The sequence below is a fragment of the Acipenser ruthenus genome, chromosome 42, assembly GCF_902713425.1.
Source record: "Acipenser ruthenus chromosome 42, fAciRut3.2 maternal haplotype, whole genome shotgun sequence".
NCBI classification, from domain to species: Eukaryota; Metazoa; Chordata; class Actinopteri; order Acipenseriformes; family Acipenseridae; genus Acipenser; species Acipenser ruthenus.
In genome coordinates this window covers 8,787,613-8,810,801 of record NC_081230.1, presented here as the reverse complement: position 1 = coordinate 8,810,801, position 23,189 = coordinate 8,787,613, and the positions used below count along the sequence as shown (strand labels likewise).

The following is a 23,189-nucleotide window of genomic DNA, read 5'->3' as shown; positions in this document are numbered from 1 at the left end:
CGTTGAGCCACTTTTAAAAGAACATGATTTCAGTGATAAGGAGGTTATAAAAACACCCCACGATTAAGTGGTTCAATGGCTGAAGACACATTCATCTATTTCCACGCAAGCAGCAAAACACAGACTCGAACAAACTCGCTCACCCTTAGGGGAGAACAATTGAGCATTCCTTTTCGCTTTGTATCACAGAGTCTTAGGAGACTGTCAGGGTTATGCATAGCGCTGGAATCCGATTCTTTTTTAAAAGCACTGTATTGTGTGCAAGCCAAGGACAGCCAACGAGAAAAATGCACAAGTCTGTTTAGTGTTTATGTGCTGTTTAATTGCTCTGTTAGTAGGGCTGGGTGCTTCAGGCTCTCTGGCTCTCTCTCAAATAAAAGTTCGTACATGTGGTAGTTTACCTTATGTGCCCCCGGGTTAGTCCTGTCAGATTAAGCAAACTTTTTTTTTTCCTGGTGAGGAGGGGGTGGGAGTTTGAGAGAGAAAAGAGGAATGTAAACTGATACCACTGATAACTACGACCTTTGATTTAAAACTCAGAGAAAGTTACTTGCAAAACCTGCGAGTCTTGGAGTACTCTGTGCAAGCTGGTTCTGTAGAGAACATTCCTGCAGATCTTGTTATGACAATCTTATTGCGCAGGACAAAAACTGCATGCAAGCATGTTTCTATGTATGTATGCATGAATGAATGAACGAATGTATAACTCATGTATAAGTCATTGTATTTATCTTGCTCTTAATTGTATTATTACTTGTACTGTGATACTTGAAATGTATTTGCTTACGATTGTAAGTCGCCCTGGATAAGGGCGTCTGCTAAGAAATAAATAATAATAATAATAATAATTGAAAATGCTGAATGTTTATTGTAAACAGAGCAGCACTAAAATGAACATATTCGGTATATTTGTTTAGACTGATGAAAACTTCAATACTGATATTGACAAGCATTTTGAACTAGGAGGCTTCTTCAATGTTTCAAGTTTCTTTTAGTATTTATATTTAAAAAAGTTTTAAAATGTAGCACTCAGTGTTTTAAAGTGAGTGTATCTGGCCCACTGCGTTTGATTGGCCAGGCTAGTTCACGAGTAGATGTAAAAACACGCTGAACACTCCCCTCCTCTCAATATGTTTTTGGTTACCGGTAGGTGTAACAGTGTTTGGTGTAATCAAGTTCCAGTCAGTTACGTTGCTAAGGTTTTCATACAGTGTGAGGTTACTGGCCCCTGGCCCCACCCAGCAGGTGGTCTTCATCAATACTTCATTGAAAAGGAGAGCTAAAACTGAGATTCTAATGGGAATTTCAAATGTATAATTCAAATTTCACAAATGTACCAAGTTTGCATTAAAAAAAAGAAATGTAAATACTAAAACTAAAAGGCAATGGATTTTGATACTAATAAACACAAATCTATTCATATTCAGGGATGGGAGCACGACTCTCATTGCAGAGCAGTTCCGATCCTGGTTTCGCTATGAGTTTAACAAGACACACCCGAGCTTGTTACCCACACACACTGTGGCTGATCAAGCTCGTAGGAAAACCTGGAATGGGTGAAACTGCTGTGCAACAGGAGTGGCCGTCCCTGATATTCAAAACCCTTCCAGCAGCACTAATGATAACACATGGTATAAGGTTACCGAAGTTTTTTATCTTTTAAGATGTATTATCGTATGCACATGTTCTGCAGGACTGTCATGTTACTATCCCCAGTCATCAATTAGGCTACTAAACACTATGCCAGGCATCATTATACAGCACACAACAGCATTCAGCAATGGCTTTACCAAGGGTGGCACTAGAGGTGCAACATTTAAACAGATTATTGATCACCGTGAGCCGCAATAGAACAAACACTAAATCCAGGGATTAATACCACCAGTACCCTAGCTAGCTACCCAGCAACACAGGCTTCCCTAAGCAGAGGCTACCAAAACTGAAGCTCTTCTGAAACGTCATCATTGCTTTTCTCAATGCATATATTCCTGTCTGCAAAATCATGAACAAGCATGTTTTCAGTTGCATTTGAGGGCTTCGCTTCGGGCTTTTGAATGCTAAAGGTTTTCTAAAGGCTTGTGTTATATATTGCTATTTATAATGCTGTGCACTGGCATGTTCTGAGTTGTATTTGAAGGATTTTGTGAAGTTCACCTATTTTTTTTTGCTTATTGCTTTTGAATACAGAGTGTTCTCAATGGATCAATTAATTGATTGCTTATTACATTTCTGATATTCAATTAGGAAATACGTTGCCGACTGAACCTCCACTGGACACAGTGCAGAAGTGCAGATGCAAACTAAATAAGTAACCACAGCCGCGTGTTGGGCATTTTAACCCTAAACACTGACGTCAACTCCGGAGCACTTTATAGAGTTGCTTCAGGGGGGGAACCAAAAAAAACAGCAAGGCTGCCCAAGCAGACAAGATGAGAGAGTCTGGGAGGGCATGCATGAGGCTCCCCCTAAACCTAAACAAACAGGATCCCTTCTGAGCCCAGACATCTGGTCTTCCACTTTCATATACTTCTGTGTCTACCTGTGTTTGAGACTCAAGGCTTGTAAAATCTCGCTGTCGGGTTTCCTGCTGAATCCCAGGGGTGAAAACCGACACCGGGGGGGGCGACGCAGCGATCAGAACTGCAGCGCTTCCATTGGGTAACCCTCTATTTATTTATTTAACGGGGTACAACATGTCGAGATTCCTTTCACAAGAGAGAGACCTGGTGACTGTAAGGACCATACATGCAGCCATTTCGTTTGCTCATTAACAGTGCAGCACAGGGGTGGAAATAAGACTCCTGTTGCATTGCAGTTTGATCCGTTCCAGTTTTTACTAGGATTTGAATTAAACACACCTGAGCTTGTTCCCTTTGCACTGTGGCTAATCAAGCCTGTAGTAAAACCATGAACGGGTGAAACTGCTCTGCAATAGGCACCCCTGCAGTAGATTGGATCACTGAGTGCAATGCTTGCCTATTTTGTTTAGTACGTTTCTAATGCAATACTTTGCCACCTCCCTGCAGCATACTGGCTGCAGAATCAGGGCTCAAAAGCCACCATTATGCCACTTGTGCTGTTTGATAACGTGTTGGCTCGAAATCCTATCCAGTAGAAGATCTGTTCTGTCGTCGCAGGTATACCCCTGCTTCACATCTCAGGGTATTTGTGCTGACAATCTAACACGGAGGGTGCGCTCACCAAAGCAAATCTATTATTATTAGTTTATTTAGCAGACGCCTTTATCCAAGGCGACTTACAGAGACTAGGGTGTGTGAACTATGCATCAGCTGCAGAGTCACTTACAACTACGTCTCACCCGAAAGACGGAGCACAAGGAGGTTAAGTGATTTGCTCAGGGTCATACAATGAGTCAGTGGCTGAGGTGGGATTTGAACCGGGGACCTCCTGGTTACAAGCCCTTTTCTTTAACCACTGGACCACACAGCCTCGATCTATGTACCAAATCACTGATGCAGTGCACGGATCTCTATAGCAACGCTGTCAGCAGTGATGCCGAGAGGTTTTACATTTTTAAAAAAAGGGGGGTTAGTGCCTTTTCGTCACGGGACTTCATGGGGGAATCGAATGGAGGGCTTTACAAAACATCGCAGAGCACAGAAAGCAGGAGAAACCAGAAATTAAAAAAAAAAAAAAAACATACGAGGTACAGAAACTCATGGTGATACACGTATACTAGCATGGACTTTTCCTATAAAAAAAAATATATACAAATATCGTACCTGGAATCACCTCTCCAACACTTACAATACATGTTTACGGTCAGATCTACAGTTTTGTGTGAAATAAAGAGTTCAGTTTAGGGTTGCCCCCTGTCCCTGTTTTTCCAGGATCATCCCGGTATTGAGGAAGGTGTCTCTGGAATTCAATCTGCCTTCCTCGGGACACTAAATGTCAGGCCCATAAACTGAGCTCAAGTTAGATAAAGCAGGCTACAATATTGCTGCAAGAGACGCACAATATGAATTGGTTGTCCATTTTGAGGGTCACGTTTTTTCCAGAACAGTCCCATTATAAAATGCAATCGAGGTCCCCCAGTACCCTGCTTTCTGTTGCTCTGGTTGATCTGTTTATCACAAAACCACCCCTGATATCATCTTTCTCACGCATTCATTTACTCCCTCCTTGCCCCTCCTATCGCACTCTGACCAGGCAAGAGCCTGCACTGGCTTCTCAACACATGATTGGTCAACTTCATTTTCACTGGCTAATAGTTAAAAAAAGGAGAGAGAGAGAGAGAGAGAGAGAGAGAGAGAGAGAGAGAGAGAGAGAGAGAGTGAGGGGGGGATGGGAGGAGAATTGCAATAGAAGGCGAGGAGGAGGGGGTGGGGGAGAGATGAAGGGAGGGGGTGAGTGGTGCCTCTCTCCACAGCTTGAGTACTCTCTTCTGGTTGTCACACTAGCAGCAAGGTTAGTCCCACGTGTGGGTAGCATAGCTTAGCATAGCCTAGCACAGCACAGGCTCCGACCACATATTTTTGGAAAGGATTATTGTGCACTTTTTTTGGAAGGGGTTGTGGAAATGCAGGGATGAATAGGTAAGAGTCATTTTTTTCCTTTTCAAGTTTCTTTTGTCTTTTAAATTCACAAAATAAACATTGTATCTGGTTATTTAGTTTTTATTTCTTCATTTTTTTTGTTATCAGTGCTAATGCAGACCAGCTGCCAGGAGAGAAAGACACTAAAGGTGTTTAGTAATGCAATGCAAAAGTTTATTTTTTTTTGGTTTTTCATTTAAAAAAAGACAGTTTGTCTTTAGACAGAAAGGAAAATGTAAAAGTGATAATATTACATATAATGCAGTTTGACCACATTTGTATAGAATTAAACTGAAAAATGAATTGATGGTAAATTCTGTATGTACACATTCAGCTTAACCCTGTTTGCAATTTTATCTCAGTCTATTTAAATACTTTTGCACGTTGTGTTTAGTCAGTGAGATTTCTTGCTTTCAAGTCAGAGATTGAAGTTTTAAACAGTTTACACAGAAATGTTTCTTTTTTTATTTGTGTTTTTGAACGGCATGCATGTATCTAGGGCAGGCAGCGGGTGGGGGTTTGTAGTGGAGGGAGGTAGGAAGCAATTCAGATCTATTCCTCAGCCTGACACTGCTCTGTAATTACCCAAATGTGTGCTTCTAAAAACATGCTTGCGAGCCTGTGGGACGATGCACTGACACGGAGGCTTTCTGATTCAGTTTCACAGCCGCATGCTGGGGAGTCACACTGAGAGCAGGCAGCAGAAATGGTGGCCGGTCGGACAGTAACTAATCAGGATTGCATTGTTGAAAAGAAGCCGTCTTAAAAAGTGAATATTCCCGCAGAATGCTGAGCCCCGTTGTGCCCTATAGTAAGTACACTACGACTTTCCTTAAGCAATTGTTGTCTGGGGGGGAGAAAAAAGGTGTGTAATGAATTGCAACAGTAAGATATTAAACTGTGCTGGTTTTAAATTGTGTGCATAAAAAGGGGGTTTAGCTATGTGTGTGCAGATACAGCTGTGTGCATAATTGTTTTAACCTACATCTCTATGTTGTGTGATTTTTTAATATGGTTTTGAAATAGATTGAATAATATAAGCATATTCTGGGGGACTGATGCGCATAATTTAATATGTGTGTGTAACTTATTACATGCTTTGTGCTTTATAGCTGTTTGCACAGTTTGAGATTTTTCTATTAGAAATACAAACACATAAATGTGTGCACACTTTTCAAATCGAATTGCTCTGTACTGGATGCAATATGCACACTGTGCCCTGTCCATTCATTCATTCATTCATTCATTCATTCATTCAGCATTCTGATACGGAATCACTAAACCAGTTCTAGTAGCTGTGAAAATTCCGTCTGAATGTTCTTTTACTATAGCACAGTAGGCTGGGCTACAGCAAAAGGCTGCTGGGCTAGGATGCATGTTCCCCTGCTTCCCGAAGACGACAGTACAGCAATAATATCAACAACTGCCTACTCTCAAACCCCGACCTGAGTCACACCGCCACAGGAATCTAAAGCCCCAAGAGTCTTTAAGCATCAGAAGGCTTTTTTTTGGAAGAGTTTTGTTTAAAAAGCTTTGTTAAGCTGTCAGCATGTGGGATTTTTTTTTCCACCCAGGTCAGTCTTTGTGTGCGAGTGTGTGTGATTCTGCTGGTTGCGGTTTGCGCTTGGGGGAATCTGTACGTCACGCTGAGGGCTCGAGAGGATTCTACTGTATGTGGCTGCACTGAGTGGAGCCAGGGGTTACTATGAAAGCGTGATGCAATCGGGAGCTGCTGTTCTGCATTGCCTAATCATGCGATGGTAAACAGACCGGGCTTGCAGTGTGACCATGCATGTTTCTGTACATCATCATCATCATAATACGGCTACAAGTTAGCGATATTCTTGCTGGTATTAACATTAGATGAAATTCTTATTAATAATAATAATAATAATAATAATAATAATAATAATAGTAATATAAAATGTAGAAAATGACTCAAACGTATGGTGCAATTCATACTGGTATTAATTTGAACATTCTTAAATAATAAAAATAATAATAATAATAATTCCAACACAGTATATGTGTATTTATACCAAATGCAGGTAAACCTGTTTTTCTGTACGTTACCAACTGGCTGCTTGTGTTAAAACGAGCCTGTCAAAAATCACAGAGCTAAGCAGAGGGAGCCAGGGCACTATTTCATTAGCGGTCAGCTGTCCCTCTTCATAAATACATAACCTTAAAAAAAACGGATTTTAAATCGTCTGCAGCTGAAGCTCGTTACAAAAATAATTTTAAAAAAAAAATCGCACTTAGCGTCACAGCTCACTCACACGCGCAGAGAGAGCAAGTCGCTGTCTACTGAATTGTTCGCATTTTTAACATTTCCACTTCGCTGGGCAGGTATCTTTAGCTCGGCAGCACAGAATAAACAGCCGCTAACTGCTGGCCTTTTGTTTAGGAAAGGAATGTTCTTTCACTCTGCCTTACCTTGCTTTCTACTCCTCAGCACGCAAGCAGGGCTTAAAAAGAAACAGGCAAGTAAAAGGTGGAGTCTGGTTTAATGAAAGATGAAAGGCAAGAGTGGAAGTCTTATCTTTGAGACTTTCTTTCAAGGTGCAAAGATTTATTCTTCATGAAAAGGTTTTTTTTTTTTAAATGAAAAAACATTAGAGCCCATAAAAGTGAGAAACTGATGAAAGAAATCGTGAAATTGGATATCAGGTTTTACGCGTTAAGATGATCCTGTTTGGTTTCTTGTGGGGTTTGATGTTTTTGTAGTGTTTGTGATAAATTGCTTCACACTTTTTTTATGGGTGTAAGCTGACATGTACAGGTTATATATAAAAAGAAATGGCCTTGTACTGTATAGTCCTACACTAGCATCTACACTACAATCCAACAAGTAACGGGACAGTACTGGGACACCAGGTTAGGCGTGCATTTGACGTCTATAGTTTTGTCAATAATTAAAACAGTCCGAAAATCAAATCACTTTACAATTAACATCCCTGTTTTATATACTTCCATCAGATAGATAATGAAATAATTTGATGAAATACATTACCTGTCGAGCACCAATAAAAAAAAAAGTTTGCTATAACATATTTCTTTCCAAACCCCACGAGACTTGCGTAGGAAATGGAAGCGCACGACTTAAGATTTAAGAATCATTTTGTTAGCTGGAGCCTTTTTACAAGTACAGGAGTGTCCAGAGAGGACAGTCTCGTTTCTACAAGCTACGCTGCTGCTGTAGATATTTCAGTGCGGTGTTGCTGCTGTAGATATTTCAGTGTGTTGCTGCTGTAGATATTTCAGTGCGGTGCTGCTGCTGTAGATATTTCAGTGCAGTGCGGTGCTGCTGTAGATATTTCAGTGCGGTGCTGCTGCTGTAGATATTTCAGTGCAGTGCGGTGCTGCTGTAGATATTTCAGTGCGGTGTTGCTGCTGTAGATATTTCAGTGCGGTGCTGCTGCTGTAGATATTTCAGTGCGGTGCTGCTGCTGCTGTAGATATTTCAGTGCGGTGCTGCTGCTGTAGATATTTCAGTGCAGTGCTGCTGCTGTAGATATTTCAGTGTGGTGCAGATATTTCAGTGCGGTGTTGCTGCTGTAGATATTTCAGTGTGGTGCAGATATTTCAGTGCGGTGTTGCTGCTGTAGATATTTCAGTGTGGTGCAGATATTTCAGTGCGGTGATGCTGCTATAGATATTTCAGTGCAGTGCTGCTGCTGTAGATATTTCAGTGTGGTGCAGATATTTCAGTGCGGTGTTGCTGCTGTAGATATTTCAGTGTGATGCAGATATTTCAGTGCGGTGGTGCTGCTGGCCAACACAAACAGAAAGGTTAGTTCCAGGAAGAAACATTTTTTACATTTAATTTATTTATTTATTTATTTATTTTAAAATTACTGAATCTCTCAGGCTGTTTTTGCGAAATCGTTCTGAATGAACACGCTGCGTTGACCATGCTTTTAAGATGCGTGGAGCCTCTCTGTGATATCCTAAGACAGTGAGGGGATGAGTAATGCACAGATGGACCAGGGGGGCTGGGGGGTGAGTGGTCAGAGCTTCTTTCCAGCTGCTCTTTGATATATTAGTGGACAGAGACTGGACATAATGATCCCAGCTCACAAAAAATGTAGGAGTCCCAGTTCTCAAGATAGAGCAGGGGTGCTGCAGGAATTACCTTGCTTATTAATGCGCTGCTTGTTTTTGTATTGTGGTATGCTGGCGTTCCATTTCAGATTGAATATTGCAGCAATATCCGGAACGAATCCCTGGAATAACAGATTATTTGTGCTTGTCTTTTTTGTTTTATCTTTATGTATTCAGTTTGCACAGTTACTACATTTTAATCTGATTATTCTGCAACTTTGAGGCCACAAAAACATCAATGTTCAGAAAAACAGACAGTAAAAAGCGACACAAAAAAAGTGTTTTAGATTATACAAACATAAAAATGCTCCCTCAAAGCATTCCCCTGCCTTGATTTATAGCACCCTCCCCGAGACCTCCATAGAAATGCTTCGATTTATAATAATCTTTGCACGTTACACAATTATGCATGGTTTATAAATTATTATTACTGCCAGTGCTGGACGTAGGCATTATATTTAATGACCGCTCTGGGCTCCATTGAGTGCCCTCACATTTGCCCAGGGGGACACTGAAGTACCCCATTGTGGTCATTACCTGCACAGAACGACCGACTCTCCTTCAGAGTTATTGCTTAAAATACAGCAAACAAGACGACCAGCTTCGAAATAAAGGCATGTGACAAAGCTTGCTTTCAATGCAGACCAATGGGGGCTGGAGCAGTAGAATTTGCATGCCGCTATACAGGGCGATTCATCATTAATGTACTGCAAGCAATCACTGATCTCCGTCACTGCCTGGGATATTGCTTTGATTCCAGTCAGCTGGGGTGTTTTCCACAATGATGGGTGTGACGTTGATTGCAAGCTGTGTTGTCTTAATTTGTCTTGTAATTCGGCAATGTTCCTGGGTCTTTGAGTGTGTTGTATATGTATAACCTTGTATATGAACATATATATATATACATAAAAGTGAAAACAAGCATCCCTTTATTTCTGTACTACTGAAATAAATCAAAGCACAAAACTATCTTAAAAGGACATCATGCAGCATTTACATTTAAGGAGCATTTATGGAAATGTGAAATACAATTTCTTATCAAGCCCAACACAAAGCATAATTTAAACATGATTTAAAAAGTGCCACGAACATTGCAATCCACAATCTTTACAACCCACTATAATTCAAGTACTGTACTAAAAGCTACAGGGGAAAAAAAAAGATTAAAACTACAGTTTACTGGCTGTACTTGTAAATACAGTTCATTGGGGATTTCACGGGTTTATTCTGCCCCGTGTTCATTTAACAAGGATTCACCCTGCCAGCGAATCGATCGCCTGATTGTTTAAATGAAAACAAATCAACTGATAATTCCAGAGCGCGTCCGGCTTATCTCTTCCTGTCAGAGTGATTCATTAGAACGGAAAATCTCATGCGCTTTCTCTTTTAGTGCCTGGGGTCCATCTCCTTGCAAATAAATCTTTCTAATATTCCTTTAAAAACCAGGCCGACGCTTTAGAGGATGTTGATCACAGTCCGTTCGTGTTTGAAGACGCACGGAAAAATACCTGCGTCGTTGAATTTCTTTTAGAGTTTCTAAATTCAGCACTACTGAGCGATTGATGGTTATGGATCATGGTCTTAATAAAAAACCCCTCTTCTAAAAACATGCATCAAATTACAAAAAACATGCAATGCGTGGGGGTACACCGTTTGAAAAAAAGGTGAAACTTATCATTAACAAAGTCATACAGGCAAATGTTTCGGCTCCTGTCTTCATTGTGGGCACACAGCTTGGACAGATCTCTCTCCTCACTCATTTTGGGGGGGGGGGGGGGCTATCTTCACTTTTGGGAGGTGGTTTCTTAGCAATGATACTGTGCCGATTCAGGCTCAATGGAAGCCAAAAACAGACGGCACGCAGCAGTCTCTTAAATGGCACCTCTGTTCTTTAAAGATGCCATCTTGTGAGTAAATTGATCCCAGCCGTGTTTACAAGCCAGCTCGCACAATCAGCATTTTAACAGAGCCGCTTCCCCAGGAGGAATGTTGCATGCATGCATGCATGGTCATTTAAATACTTTTAAAAGCACACACAGATAGAGACAGACAGACAGACAGACAGGGGCGCACACAGCCCAGTATCCCCATCTCTTGCCACATCTTAATCCTGTCTACACACACACAGCTGCCAAGTGAAGAGAATCAAAAGCAAACAGCGCACACTCTCCCTCTCGCTGATAACCATCGCTAGGGCTTATTTTTTTCATGGTAAAAAAAATGGCTTATTTCACAGCATTTCATGGTCTAAAAATTGCTATTTCAAGATATTTCATGACTAAACATATTTATTAAAAGGAGAAAAAAAATAGCATCATCACATTCAAAATTGATCATTTTCTCCACAGGTATTATACAACAAATGCTCCTAAATGTTGAAATGCTTGCCAAAAAAAACAGCAAATGCTAAATTGTCAAATGTTTAGGGTTTTTTTTACTGTCGTTTGCCAGTGGGGTGGGTGTGAGAAATCTGCCTCCGTTCTGCTTTTATAAGATACAGTATTAGAGAGACACCACCTGGCACAGTTTACACCGGATGAAACCACACAGAGTCACGACTTGCTTGAATTTAACCAAGCAAAGCCCTTCTCCCAGGACACACTCACACCACACCACTTCTAAAACGGTTGCCATCTCTCTACAAAAGCTTGTTTAAAATGCTGCTGAAAGGATTAGCAAGATTTCCATAATTGGAGACTCCTGCAAACAATGGGACACCAATGCCCCCCCTCAGACAAAGTGGGTTTACTACGTTTCAAATGGGACTTTCAATATCTCCGCATCCCTGTGCGCAATTAAACAGATGTGAAGGTTTTTATTTACAAATCGGAATTTGGTGCTGGAACCAAGGAAGCACCGAACTTAGAACAGAGAAAATATATATATATAGAGAGAGAGAGAGAGAGGGGGCACAAGAGGAAGATGAGTAAAGGTACTGAACAGAGGATATGATGAAGCACTTCTCATTTCCAGCTTCCATTCTTATCCCTTGATTTGGAAATCCCAAGTCCAAGCACGACAGGGCAGTTAGGTCGGTATCAGTTTTAGCAGCGGCTGTCAAGACAGATTCCCTTCCCACATCTTCTCCTACACAACACATGCAGTTTACACCCGTTGCAAAAGACGCAACAGAATAGGCAAAAGCCGGCCGAGGCTCAATTGTGCTCGGGGTCAAAAGGCATGGAGAGCCGCAGTGTCTCTCAGTCCATTTCCAGTAAAACAATGGCTGGTGTCAGTTTACTGCGCTCTCTCATAGCTCTGGCTTCCTGCGCACTCCACACACACTGTGCACATTGTTTACCACCACTCCCCCCCCACCCTTCAAAAAAAAAAAAAAAAATGCTTAGTTGTATCTTGCTCTTGAAAAGCGCTTAGCCGCTCTGTGACTCAATAGGCATGCTGTTACTTGCAGCAGTAGGATGTTATAAATGACACTGTATAACTGTTCTATAGCTGAATTGGAAGCAAAACAGATTTCTTTCATTATTTTTCCACCTATAAAAAGTGCAGAGATTTACAACATGGGCTTATGAAGGTGTCAAATATGCAATAAAAAAAATACAGAATGTAATGCCTGGGATATCTTTAAACACATTCAAAAAATAATTTAAAATACAGTGCACCTTTTAGTAATCTGACTTGCACATCATTTTAAAGAGATATTGAAAACAGTGAATGAGTGAAAAGCCCTTCTACTGTAAAATACAGGGCTTCCAAATTCAACATGGTCTAACATGAACTAACCAAATTAGTGAATTGTCGAATGGTGAAGTAATTGAGGGAACATCGTGCAAGCAAAACACACAAACACACGCACACACACTCTCTCTTAGTCCTTTAATGGATGCTGTGCTCTAACAAAGGCCAGCAGAGTTAGAGTGTTGATGAATAGATTAACTAGATTTCCATAATTAAAAGAGGGACTCTCTGCAAACAATAGGATTCCCCTCTTTTGTCTCCTCCCTGGGAATACCGGACTGGGGTGTATGGCCAGGGGAACGGGAAGCACGTTGGTTGGTTGCAGGATTTCTCACAGTGCTTCTGGGCGAGCCAGGAAGACCCTCTGCAAAACATCTGTCCTTGCTGGGAAGGAGGAGGAGGGGAGGGGAGGGGAGATGGATGCACAGAAGGATGCTTGATGGCTCCTTCAGTACCTCCCCACCAGGGAATACCAGGCTTGCCACAGTACAGCGTTCAGAGGACACTGTGTAACACGACCGCCGGGGTTAGTGCACCACATAGGAAGGAACAACACCGTGCAGATTTGTTTACATTGCAGTGCATGTCAGCTTTATCCCAGCTGGCCTGTATTGAATGATTCAACATGCTGAATAATTTGTAAACTTCTGCACAACACCACCTCCACATTCGTTCACACAGCTTTCACGCAACTGGCTTATTTTTATGATGTGATAAAAGTTACTTACAAAAATGCTTTAAATTCTAGAACGGATTCATGCATACTAAACTTTTTTTTATTCACATTATTACATCCTTTACAGGTTACAGTTTTGTAAATAGGGACCTTTTTTTATTACTTTTTTGATTACTGATCAGTTAAAAAACTGCACCGTACGAGAAGCTGAATTTATGAGTTCACAGCATGTACTGTGAGTCTGTACCTCAAATAAGTTTACTGTGTGACTGGAAATGATCTAGCTATTAATTCATAAAATCTGAATCTTTATTAGGATGGCAGTTTACACCTCCTTTACAAGAACTTACAGCAGTCAATGTATATACGAGAGTTAAAAAAAAAAACAATTAGCCGTCAGCCCTCCTTCAACTCTCAGCATCCTTCTTTCTGTAAAGCTAAGAGCAAGAACTAGACTCATTCATTATTGATGCAGTTTGCTGTTGGTTTCGGATCTGTAAATGCATAGTGTAAAACTGCACTCCTACGTTCATTTTTATAAAATAGTTTAACTATGTAGTACGAGCATCCAGATGCTTTTAATGTGATGCAAAACTAGTTTAAAAATACAGTTATCATTTAGACAACCATCCCTCATGAGTGTCTCTCAGGGTAACTTGAAAACCTGCATCACTGCCTAAAGGAGGAGGGGAGGCAGTGATTCTGAATAGACCCAAGACATTTCTACTATTGAGATTGGTCACAGTTCATTTAAATATGAAGAGGGTCATTTAAAAACCATCTGGACCGAATCTCAACACCGAGCCTCCACAATGAGCGCGACTGTCTTCACCACAACGTGGAAAAAAATAAATAAAAAATAGAAAATGCATTTCTTCTTTTTTTTTTTTTTAAAATCTTTTTCATTCGATTTCTCTAACCATACCCCAAAAAAAATAATTCTGCTGCTGCTGCTGTGTTTTAAACCCCCCCTTCCTCTTCGTTGTATTTACCCTCCGCTCAGAAGTGACAGATTAATAAAACCTTGCAATGCCTGGAATGCCAGGATAATATCTCAGTAAAGCCACACAGTCAACCGGCCGCCCTGTGCTGAGGAGGGAGGGAGGGGGGTCTGAGAGAGAGAGAGAGAGAGAGGAGGGAAATAATGAAACATCAATATAACAATTTATATCATTCAGAAGGCAATTAGAGCCAGTTAAAGCATTAGGTATTTGCTAAATGCAATCACAATAGCCACAAAGTTGTGCAGGCAAGCCAATATGAATGGAGTTATGCCACTACTAGTTGGATCCTCCCCCCCACCCTCTCTCCCCCTGGGGCTTTGCTGAATGAAGGTTTTTTTTTTTTTTTTTTTTTTTTAAACGGGGGGTGGGGTGGGGGGGGTTGGGGCCTAGAACGTGCACAGAACAACAAAAGCTCCTCTGGGTCCAGCATTGCAGATGCTGGCCAGTCAGGTTTCTTTCTCGTTTTCAGCTAGCCCAGAGGGCTAGCTCTGCTTCACTTTTCTTTCTGCAAAGAGCGACCCTCTCCTCCTCCCATTTTGTAACATGAGAAACGTCCTACTTGTACTTCTGCTGCTGCCTCCTCCTCCCCCTTCCCAGCTGCACTGAAACTCAGGATCTGTTTGGCCTGCAGCGATGGCTATCTGTCCTTTTTCATTAGTTCACAGGAGGAAAGCCGATATCTCAGGCACACAAGAAGAGAGCAATTAAAGTTCATTAAAAAGCCTTAATGACCCCCCCCCCCCCCCCCCTACTTAAAAGTGTGCACAGAATGTTTCTATCCCCAAAGATACTTAAAGATAATGAGATGCTGTCATTACATTAAGAAGCCACCACCCCCCCTCCATACAATATACAAGTGAGAAACTGTTCATGTTTCCAAGTCGGGGATAATGCCAATATTAATTGTGGTTTGTGGTAGGTGATGTGGAATTGCAGGACCCTGTCAGAATGCAGAGTGAAAGAGAACAAACCCTAACTGTGCCTGGAGCTGAGAAACACACATCTTCAGAATAAACAACTCAAACAAACTCCTTCTTCTTCTGAAGTCGGGCAGGCAGACGAATCGTTTCGGTGCTCTGCCTGATAAGGAGGTGACAGAATCACGGCTGGGCTTGGAAGTTTGACGCTTTATTTAAGGTCATTATGAAAGAAAAAAAAAAAAAAGCTGTCGTGTTTAAAAACGCAAAAATACGTTTGTTGGGTGTCTGCATGAATAGTTGCAAACAGGCTAGAGAGATGTGAAGCACAGGAGATCTCAGACAAAGAAATGCTTGATTTATGTCGGCATATGTTCCCCAAGGATGTAAACCTGCACTCACTGTACAGGGTTTGGTATATGGAAATGAATTGTATAAGGGTGAATGTTCTGTTAAATCTGCACACTGGAGCCTATTGATGAAGCTTTTATCCTGCAAAGACTGGGTAGTTGTGTGTGTGTGTGTGTAATTATATTATATTAAATTATATCTATATATATCTATATATCTATATTCTGCAGCAGCGTAAAACGCACACACTATTACATATTTTATTATTATTATTATTACATTTCTTAGCAGATGCCCTTATCCAGGGCGACTTACAATTGTTACAAGATATCACATTATTTTTACATACAATTACCCATTTATACAGCTGGGTTTTTACTGGAGCAATCTAGGCAAAGTACCTTGCTCAAGGGTACAACAGCAGTGTCCCCCCCCCCGGGATTGAACCCACGACCCTCCGGTCAGGAGTCCAGAGCCCTAACCACTACTCTACACTGCTGGCCTACCTTACCCATTCTTATTATGATGATCAGTGGTGACATGTAGATATCGATGCATGTTCACATTCCATGGCATTTCCATATGTTAATATTTACCAGCCGGTAATGCAATCTTCTATAATGAATGCAATAAATACTGCATGACTGCTTGCATATGTATGTATGAATGCTTTTGCTTTTTCTTCCCGATAAGGAAAAGGCATAAATATGTATGTGTGCAATCCAGCTGATTAAATCACAGAATATTTCAAGCGTTTAAAATCTGCAGACAAGCAGTTTGCGTTGAGCAGAGGAGAGGAGACTGGTGTAGACTTTTGTAGCACAGAATACACAGTATTTTTGGTAGGCAAATGTGAATGCACAACAGTGGTCTCAGCTTGACATGGTTCCACATAGTAAAATAGATTCTTAAATGTAAATTGGCAGTATAATAAAAACAGTAGCTGTATGAGCTGCAGTGTCATTGCAGAGCAAACAGGCACAGATTACATGTGCATTATCTTGCTTTAGTAACTGCATTGCTTTGTAAAGCTGTGGGTTCATGAACACAAAGTGCAGCACAGAAAGAAAAGATGAAAGGGTTTTAATATGCGACCCTATGATCAACGGAAAATGTCAGCGTTGACTTGCAGTGTGTTACACTTTTCACGTCAACCCAGTACAGCAAGATTTGAGTTTTGAATCAGTTCTCCAGCCTGTTGTAGTCTGAAAACAGCTTTCAAAAGGACAGCCTGCAGATCAGTGGGAGAGGGTTGTAAAACACACAGAGGTAATTAATGCCAGTCAAAGCGCACTTGGGTGATAAATTGCTTGAATGCTGAGCAACACATGTTAAGGAAAACTAAAAAAAATGGGTCTTTTAAAGTTACAGTGCGATATACCGACCCAAAGCAGAGAAAGAAAAAAGGCAAATGCAGTTATTGTTTAGGAACCTCTCTATCTCTCCATAATACTGTCCTGTGATTTACCACCCCTCCCAGCATTGTGGATGTCTTTTAAACTGTTCTATCTACAGTTTGCATTAGGGAAAACTAAAACAGGATCAGTCTTCTAAATGAGTGTGTGCTTTACTGAGCCGCACTGGGATGCCACATCTGCTTGAATCAATGAAGCGCCGTGTAGACGGAAGTGGAATAACTAACGTGGTCTTAAAACCGAGACATTCTGGTGCCACGATGACCTCGGTGTGGTCTATTTTCATATAGTACACACACACACTGAAGATGTACTGCTGTATATAAACTGTCACCAAATGCATAACTTATACTATGTGCTGTACTGCGGGATTTATATGCACGCATCAGTAATGCATAACCCTATCTCCAGCATACCCACCACAAATAATCAATCTTTACTTTTAGTTTTCCTAATTCTCTGGCATATATAGGTATGCCAGCTCATCATGTCCCAGGCTGCTTGCAGACACACACGAGAGAGAGAGAGAGACAGAGAGAGATGTGCACATGTTGTTTTCTCTACGAATTAACCAGCCAGTGCTTGGAAACGAGTTGCTGCAGCTCAAGAGTTAATCCTGGTGTGACATTTTTAAATACATTCGTTGCTAAGGAATCTCCCAAATCCTTCCTGGGGTTTATTGGAGACTGTTTAGTACTGTGTGTTACAGCAACATTAAGGTCTCTGGAAACCACTCCTGATGAGTTTTTAAAAAATGAATCAAGCAAATGTTCCTTAATTCCTTAAGGATGCTGTTGGTTGTATAACTAAAAAAAAATGTGTTTGATCAAGTTTTCAGCCTACACTGCACTGCAGGAGGGTGTGCTCCAAACTGGAACACAAGTAGTGTGAAATGGGCCAAAGACATCTTTTACTGTACACGTGCTGTAATATTAATACCATTACTAAAAGCTCCCCCCCCCCATCTTCTGTCCTCAGGCCTGTTGAAGATGCACTGGACACCAGAGCATGCCCAGCCACTCAGCCAGTGGCCCGAACAGCACCTGGACGTCTCGTCCACTACCTCCTCCCCGGCCCACAAGTCCGACATTTACCAAAGTAGCCGGCAGCGCAGCAACTACGCCTGGGCCAACGACGACATCTCGGCGCTCACAGCCTCCAACCTCCTCAAGAGGTACGCAGAGAAGTACTCCGGGGTCCTGGACTCCCCCTACGAAAGGGGCAGCTACCCCGATGGACCGTTTGGGCCACTCAACGGACAGAAGAGCGAGTCAGAGCCGTGGCAGATGCCCCACGGCGCGGAGGGCCCCTACCCGATCACCCCGGCGCACGACGGCCTGCCCGGGTCCAAGACCCCAGCGGGGACTCCTGGGGCCCCGCCTGGGACGGGCAGCTCCTCGGTGGGGAATGGTAACCTCTCTGACCCCAGCGGCTACACCGCGGTGCTCGGAGGGCCGGCATCTCAAGAGTACACCTCTCCGTACAACGGGACTTACCTCTCCTCGGGGTACTGCACCCAGCCCAGCACAGCACTTCCTCCTGCCCACCCCTCAGCCCTCCATACCTCAGGACTACTGCAGCCTACGCACCCGCCGCCCAGTCTGATGCCAGGGTATGGCTCTCCGGGCTCCATGTATTCCAACTACCCTCCGAGCGGCTACCCGTCCCAGCCGGGTCTCGGGCCTGGCTACTCCGGGGTCCACCCTCCACCGCCCTACCTCCCGTCCGGGATCGCAGCCCCGACTCCCCTGCCCCCTTCCTCCAGGGCGCCGGGGGTAGTGGGAAGCTACGGCTACCAGAGCCACAATCTGACGCCCCTCCCCTTGGTTCCCGACGCGGGTGGGGGTGGCGGCAGCTCCCTGAAGCGCAAAGCCTTCGAAATGGTGGTGGAGGAGGAGGACGGCTCTCGCTACAGGAAGTACGGCTACGAGCAACCCAAGACTACCTCTGGTTCCCCCTATCACCTGTCAGAGAAGGGGGCCAACGACTGTAGAGGCAATGGCTTTGGTGCCAGCGGAGAGGGACAAAGTTACAAGTCCGCGAAGACGCCGCAGCAGCCGCCAGCCGTCATGGTGGAGGAACATGTGGGCAAGTACGGCAGCCAGCCCATGAAGGCTATGGTGTCTCCCAGCTACAGCAACGCCGGGGAGTACAGCCCTCCGCTGATGACCGGGGGGAACGCCGGCTTCACGCACCGGATGCAGGTCGCCTTCAAGCTGCCGGGCTCCTGCGGCCAGTCCGAGGAGCTCCTGAAGAGCGCCGACCCACGGGTGGTGGAGCTGGTCACCAACGAGATCGTGGACTGCGGGCCGCCCGTGCAGTGGAGCGACATCGCCGGACAGGTGCAGGTCAAAGCTGCCATCGAGGAGGAGCTGCTGTGGCCCATCCTGAGGCCAGGGGCTTACACAGCAGTCAGCCGGCCGCCCAAGACCATCCTGCTCTTCGGGCCCCGGGGAGGGGGCAAGACGCTGCTGGGCAGGTGCGTGTCGACCCAGCTAGGGGCCACGCTCTTCAGGGTCAGCGGGGCGGCCCTGGTCTCCAAGTGGAAGGGCGACGGGGAGGAGATCCTGAGGACTGTCTTCCTGATGGCAGGGTGCCGGCAGCCCTCGGTGGTCTTTGTCAGCGAGGTGGAGTCTCTGCTCTCGGGGGAGGAGGAGGGCGGCCTCAAGCCCCAGCTGCTCTCTTACCTGGAGGCTCAAGGCGGGGGGACCGGCGTGGTGGTAGTCTGTTCCACGCGGCGTCCAGACGACCTCGATGAAGCCGCACACAGGAGGTTCGCCAAACACTTCTACATCTCCCTGCCGGACAGCGGGGTGCGCAGGCAGATCCTGCACCACGCCCTGGCCCAGCAGAGCTGCTGCCTCAGCGAGAGGGAGATCGTGTCCGTGCTGCAGCGCACCGAGGGATACTCAGGGATCGAGCTCGTCCAGCTCTGCCAACAGGCCGCTGCCTCCGCGGGGCAAATCCACGGGCTGCCCGGCCAGCTCCAGCCAACCTCCTACAAGGACTTTGAAAGCGCTTTCTGTAAAGTGCGTCCCAATGCCTCCCAAAAGGAGCTGGACATGTGCGTGGAGTGGAATAAGATGTACAGTTCAAGCCAATGAGGAGGATATATCACTATCTATCTGTTAAAGACGGATGGATCCAGTTTTTGGGTAGGCTGGGTCGCAACACTTTTCTTTTTGTTTAGTACTTATATTTACAGCCAAAAAATTACATTTTTTTGGGGGGGGGGTGGGGGGGTGGCTAGGGAGGGATAAAGGATTTTTTTTTTTTTTTTTTGGTCCCAAAGAGCTGAACGAATGGGTATTTTCTTAGTGTGGGAGGGGTCTCAACGACGGCACTCAGGATATCTGCTATTTATTATCAGTCCGCACCGCTGTTATTACAACATACCGCTTTTAAAAAAAAAACGGAGCACAACGGTTGTAAGAAAACCGAAAGAATATCATTCTGAAGACCAAAAAATTGCCACAGATTATCTTTGCTTTTTTTTTTTTTTTTTTTTTAAATAGAAATATATATTTATCTTAACATTTCTCCTTCGTGCAAAAAAAAAAATGCATGACGAGGAATCAAATCAGGACTGCTGAAGCCATGAAAAAAAAAAAACACTGGGAAAAGCAACTGGATCCTTGGAGCGTGTCGAATTAAGAAAAATAATCATCCCATTTCGAGGAAAACTCCAAAATCATTAGCTATCCAGACAATACAAAAAGACTCTTAAACACACACACCCAAGGCATGGAATTCACGATCTGTCTGTTAATTCATTTCGAGGGAAACTGGTGAAGAGCACAAACACACCAGTGATGAAAAAAAAAAAAAAAAGACAACTTGAATGTTAAGCATGAAGCCGGTTCCCACAAAACTAAAACCACCGAAAGGGCGACGTTAACTGTCTTATCCCAGGCGCTCTTCTCTCACTGCAAGCGTAAAGGAATCTGCTCAAGGCTACAGCACAATTAAATATTAGATTGTTTTGCAAACTCTGACCCAGCAGGCTTTACGACACTGATAAACTACACTTCAACTGAACATCATGTAGAAAACAAAAAATGCCTGGACGCAGCCCTTAAAATGCAGACATCTGATGTATATTGAACTCAGTTTGCTTTTTAAAAAAAAATGTTTCTTAAATGTTTATGTAGTCTTGACTCAAATACTCAGGAAGAAATTATTTACCTCAAAAAAAAAAAAAGAACAAAAAAGAATGTAATGGTGTACCCTTTTGTGGACTTTAGTGAACTTGTTTCTAGTAGAGTTTTAACACAAAATAGAAGAAAGAGGATTGAAACACAAGTTACATTACACAGCAGCTGTGTGTTGTGTTTACCTTGAAAAAAAAAAAAAAACTTGAAGTTGAAACCAAGACTAAAGTTGAATGTAATTCAGGTACTTTTTAAAGGATTATTGATGCCATGAATCCTGTTGGTATATTTTTTGTTTGTGTTTCCTCCCACCTTTTTTTTTACTGTAGTGTTTTAGTGGAGTGATGTTTTTGTCTTCCAATGTTTTTTCAGAGGCTAAAGAAATGCTTCAGATACCATTTTTTGGACAAAGCAACACCAGGCAGACTTCGATTGGATGGGTTTAATTCAGTAAAATAAAAATAAAACTCTACATTGTAACAGACGGTCCTCGATCCTCAATCCCAAACGCCCACGTGCCATGTAGAACAGCGGGTATTGTTTTTATTTTAACATTGTTTCTGCAAAGTTCTAGTGAGTTAAACCACCCAAAGAATGTACTCCTGGTACAGACTGCCTCCTAATTGATCATATTGATGGGAGCAGATGCTTTGAGACTGTTTCTAGAACTCTTGAGTTTCAAATCGCATGTAACTAATCAATCTCCAAAGCACTAAACCAGGACTTTCATCAGCTCTGTAGGATACATACATTGCTGTGCTTGAAGTTGATGCACACTGTTCTACAAGATTATTAAATATCTTTTCTTCAAATCGTCACTTCAGTATAGTAAGTATTTCTCCCTAGCAAACCCCCTTCGGTTCCAAAGAAAATATTGATCGCTTTTATAAGGCGTCCTGGCTTTATAATTTATAGATTATTACTCTGTTTTTAAATAAACACAGAGTGCAGTCTATGAGATTAACTGCTTTACTGGTCAATCCTAAAAAGATTAGCGTACTTAAAAGAAATTTCAATACACACCTGCACATCCCAAAACTGTGTATAATACTGCATATGTTACAAGAAAAAAAAATATATATATATATTTGGCAAGGAGGACAGTCAGGAAAAACAGGCAGAACTAAAAAAAAAAAAACCTTAACTATTTCAGTATATAAATTAATTTTCTGTGTTTTAAATTATTTTTTCGGTCTGTAGCGTTTCAATTCAGTGTCGTCCTATTCATTGATTCATCTGTTAAAACCCCCCTTCATTTTTTTTTTTTTTTCTCTCAAACCCCTCTTTTTTATTTTTTTCTAAGACCGCGCTGCCCGCCTCTCAGAATGATGAATTGCCTCATACTGAACGCACCCTGACACAGTATTGTGTTTCTGCGCCTGCATACGTTCTTTTTGAGATGCGATTCATTGATTGATGTCCAGTAACCCAATATTACTATTCAGGATCCCAAGTGCAGCTGGTGCCCTTAATCATGAGAGAGGAACGGGTCGCTTGAGGTGACCTTTACTAAATGTATTGATCTGGGCAGAGAAGAGAGAGATTCAGGATTACTTAGTGTATTACTTTTTATAGAGCTACTATTACTACTGTAGGAAAAACAACAACAAAAACTATATAGAGAGAGAGAGAGAGCGGGGGGAGAGCGAGAGGGAGAGAGGGGTGAGAGGGGGGAGAGGGAGAGAGAGGGGGAGAGAGAGAGAGAGGGAGGGAGAGGGGGAAGGGAGAGGGGGGAGAGGGAGAGAGGGGGGAGAAAAAGGAAGAGAGGGGGGAGAGGGGGAGAGAGAGAGAGAGGGGGGAGAGGGAGAGGGGGAGAACAAGAGGAGGAGAGAGAGAGAGAGAGCGAGATATACACATATACAGTGAAAGATGTCCAGATTTGATATGCAGTGAAATTGTAGGTAACCTACACTCAGGGTAACAAACTGTCACGTTTAATTAAAATAAAGATGTTTATTTTCTTCTTTTTGACACACGCACACGTAGCAGATTTAAAAAAAAAAAATGAACATGGGAGCTATCGGTAAAAATTGACAGCAATTTTAGGTGTGACTTGGGCTGCAAACTGGGTAAAACCCATCCAAAAAACCTATCCCAGCGAGACTTTGGGGAGACAATAGCTCATTTTTTGCAGAATAGACTCCCTCAAAATGTTCCAGCTTCAGTTGCTGCTCAGACTGCACCTAGCCCTGCTTAAGGGAAGGAGGAGGACGCAAGAAATATAAAAAAATAAAACAATCAAACAGAGGGCACAAAATACACTGAGCTAAATAGTGCAGATTTTCACAGCAATGATCCGCATTGCAGGTACAT

The 23,189-nt window shown here is 42.9% G+C and overlaps 1 protein-coding gene and 1 long non-coding RNA gene across 3 annotated transcripts in view; one reads left to right on the top strand and one right to left on the bottom strand.

Annotated features, from left to right (window-relative positions):
• The window catches only part of LOC131709227 (uncharacterized), a 103,415-nt gene that overhangs the window by 55,672 nt on the left and 24,554 nt on the right, over positions 1–23,189 (bottom strand). The window lies entirely within an intron of this gene.
• Positions 4,382–19,940, top strand: LOC117966937 (fidgetin-like protein 2). The gene is made up of 3 exons (XM_034913860.2): positions 4,382–4,559; positions 5,219–5,370; positions 17,704–19,940. The coding sequence occupies exons 2-3, from the start codon at positions 5,346–5,348 to the stop codon at positions 19,827–19,829; spliced, it is 2,151 nt and encodes a 716-aa protein (XP_034769751.2). The 5' UTR covers positions 4,382–4,559; positions 5,219–5,345; the 3' UTR covers positions 19,830–19,940.

Excerpts from the sequence above, each read along its gene's own strand:
- LOC117966937 (XM_034913860.2), top strand. The coding sequence starts at position 5,346 with ATGCTGAGCCCCGTTGTGCCCTATA. Across the intron at positions 5,371-17,703 it reads GAGCCCCGTTGTGCCCTATA|GCCTGTTGAAGATGCACTGG; the intron begins GTAAGTACACTA and ends TTCTGTCCTCAG.